This window comes from Phaethon lepturus, unplaced genomic scaffold (assembly GCF_000687285.1).
Source record: "Phaethon lepturus isolate BGI_N335 unplaced genomic scaffold, ASM68728v1 scaffold25374, whole genome shotgun sequence".
NCBI lineage: Eukaryota > Metazoa > Chordata > Aves > Phaethontiformes > Phaethontidae > Phaethon > Phaethon lepturus.
The window spans coordinates 8,624-11,344 of NW_010532929.1; the positions used below are offsets into that span (position 1 = coordinate 8,624).

General features: G+C 49.6%; 1 protein-coding gene across 1 annotated transcript in view; it reads right to left on the reverse strand.

Moving 5' to 3' along the window:
* Positions 1-2,674, reverse strand: part of ZNF346 (zinc finger protein 346) — a gene marked incomplete at its 5' end in the record, with an annotated part of 7,382 nt that extends 4,708 nt beyond the window's left edge. The window contains 2 exons of the mRNA XM_010285027.1: positions 1,393-1,543; positions 2,579-2,674. Of these exons, the coding sequence (XP_010283329.1) occupies positions 1,393-1,543; positions 2,579-2,674 (247 nt within the window). The remainder of the gene's footprint in view (positions 1-1,392; positions 1,544-2,578) is intronic.
* Between the last annotated feature and the right edge of the window lie 47 nt (positions 2,675-2,721).

Sequence of the window (2,721 nt, forward strand, 5' to 3'; positions counted from 1 at the left end):
TGCGGTAAGACAAGTCAGAGTAGGCCAGAAAAACTTTCAGAGTTAAAAAAAACACAACACATTTGCATATTTTTCCTTAACATAAGCATGGCCATATTCAGGAAACACTGGACGTGCATGAGCTTCCACCCACTATTATCATTACCCAGCCAGAACACGGGTACAAGCCCTTGTGCAGCAAAGGCAAGCAGGTTTCTTGAAACACTGTGCAGCTGCAGGACTTGGTCCTGAACAGAAGTCATGAGGAATCTTGCCTGAGAAATAGCATGAACGGGACTAGGTTTGACACAGTGAATCCACACAGAGAAGCGTCTCTCCCATCCGACGGAGAAACCTGCACGCTCTCATTATGGGGTACCAGAGACCAGAGTGAGGAACCTTCTAAGGACCAGAGAGCTCCACTTACGCTGAAAAGGAATGTAGGCACCAGACCGCTCATGCATACATCCACCTCTTCCTGAAGGCTCCCCTCATACCCAAAAGCCAGGGCTTTAAAGAATAAACACACCCCATGGGCCACCTTGACCCCAGAGGCAGCTTCACTGTGTGCAAGCAATCTAGCAAAGCCATGAAGACATCCTGGGACAGGCAGTTTCTGCCTGGAATATCCCAGCTCAGAGCTAGCACAAGCTGCCATCCTCAGGTGCACTTCAAGGCTGCGTTTTCCCTTCATCCTGACTGGCTACAGCACCCCACGCTCTCAGCTGCCCCTACCTGCCCTGGACGGAGGGTCTCCCTCTCCAACCACTGGGCCTTTCCATCTGCTAGCAAAGGGACAGGACACACAGGCAGCTGCACCGGGTCAGACCTGAGGTTTGCCTGGACTGTATCCCATCATGAGAACAGTCAATGGCAGGTGCCATGGGAAAAGCACAAGGTTAGGACACGCACATACTGATGCTTCCCAGCTATACTCTCCCAGTCCTCAGCTATCTGCAGCTCACAAGTCCCTGAAACTCAAAGGCTACATCTTTGTAGTCGAGCAGCCCTGGCAAATTTGCTGTATAGGAGTTTCACCAGTCACTTCAGTCCTTGTAAGCTTTTAGTGAGCACTGTGTCCTTCAACAGGCTTTTCTACAGCTTAACATCATGCTCTCTGAAGAACAACTTCCTCCTGGTCCCTGCACACAGGGCTGCACAATACTGCTGCAAGTTTGTCCCAAACAAAGCAAAACAAAAAAACACGCAACTTTTTGCCAACGCCAGCCCACCAAGCAGGCTGCTGAGAGAGGCCCTGTCTCTCGAGTTGCACTGCTAGCTTACTCTGTTTCACAGTAAAGAGTATGCACATCCTCACAAGAGCTTACATTTGGGGTCCAATGAACATCTCAAATTTTTTTATTGCTCAAACAGCCCCTCGGTATAACACAAAGGTGCTGCAGACAGCCATACCTTCCACTTTGGGGGACTGCTGCTTCATGTTCTTGGCATGAGTCTTGCCCAAGTAGTGAGATGTTGCCACGGCTGGAGAGGAAAAGGTCATGTTGCAGATGGGACAACACTTGTTCTTGTCTTCCCCGTTGCTGCCTTCCTGCTTGCTGTCCTGTGCACACAGAATCACAGTGGCTGAGCTTGGGAGAGACCTCTGCAGGTCACCTCGTCCAGCCTTCTTGTTACGAGAAGAAACACCAAGGTTTGGGGGTCTAAGAAAACAAGGTAATCAGAGACATTGGGGTGTTAAGTTGAAGAAGTGTGACTGAGTAGGACTTCCATGATGCAGCATCATCCTCTTCCTCATTGGAGAGTGTTCTTGCACCAGATTACTTTTTTTTTAATCCATTAGTAAACCACTCCAGACAGAGGGGCAGCCCTGGCCTCTACGGGTTAAGGACAAGATTAAGTGTGTGGCTGCCAAAATTGGAACAGGCAGCCTTTTACTCTGGCAAGGTGTGAACTGAGCAACACAAACATCGCTATCAACTGGGTCATCTGCAACACGATGCCAGCAGAGCAGGCAGTAGCAGTCATTTCTAAGCCTAAAACTCAGATGTGAAGGCATCCGCCTTTATCTCCCACCCCTCTGCTGCAAATGTTGGATTAAAGCTGAAGCAATCATAAAAGTAGAATCTGTTTCCTAAATGAGTCACAGGGCAGACAGATGGCCAAGTGGAACGTAGTGCCTTTACTGACCAACAGGCTTCAGCTACCAGCCGAGGAAACCTAAACAAGTAAAAAAAGGATTGCTCTGGAAAGAGAATTCTAGTAGATGGTCAACCCAATGTGCTCTCTGTGACAGCAGAGGTTACACGGTGATACTCCTGAGAAGTTGTCACTCCTATTCACTTTTTCCTGTCCTTTCAAGCAAGGCTATCAGTAAAAGGCAATCTGTGGTTGTTTAAATGGGGAAGAGATACTCATGGACGGAGGCTGTTTAACAGGAAAGGCAGAGATAACTGTGCTTGGTAAGACAATGCCTGGTGACACACCTGCCATGGAGCTCCTCAGTTCTCACAATGCCCTTTCCAAGCATCTTTTCTTCATTTACTCATCAAGGCGCCCAAGCTGCACAACAGCCTTTAGCCCAGCAGGTACTGCTCCACAGTATTTAGACCCGAAGAGCTCTACCCTCTCCTCTCACCTGCTTCGCATCCAGCTTCATCTTCTTCCCGTGGGCGAGCTCCTCCCCGCCGTGGATGGACAGGTACCGCCTCACCTTGTTGGCGTGCTTCTTGCTCTGGAGAAAGCAGAGAGAAACCCGCCCGCCCCGCTGCTCAGCACCCC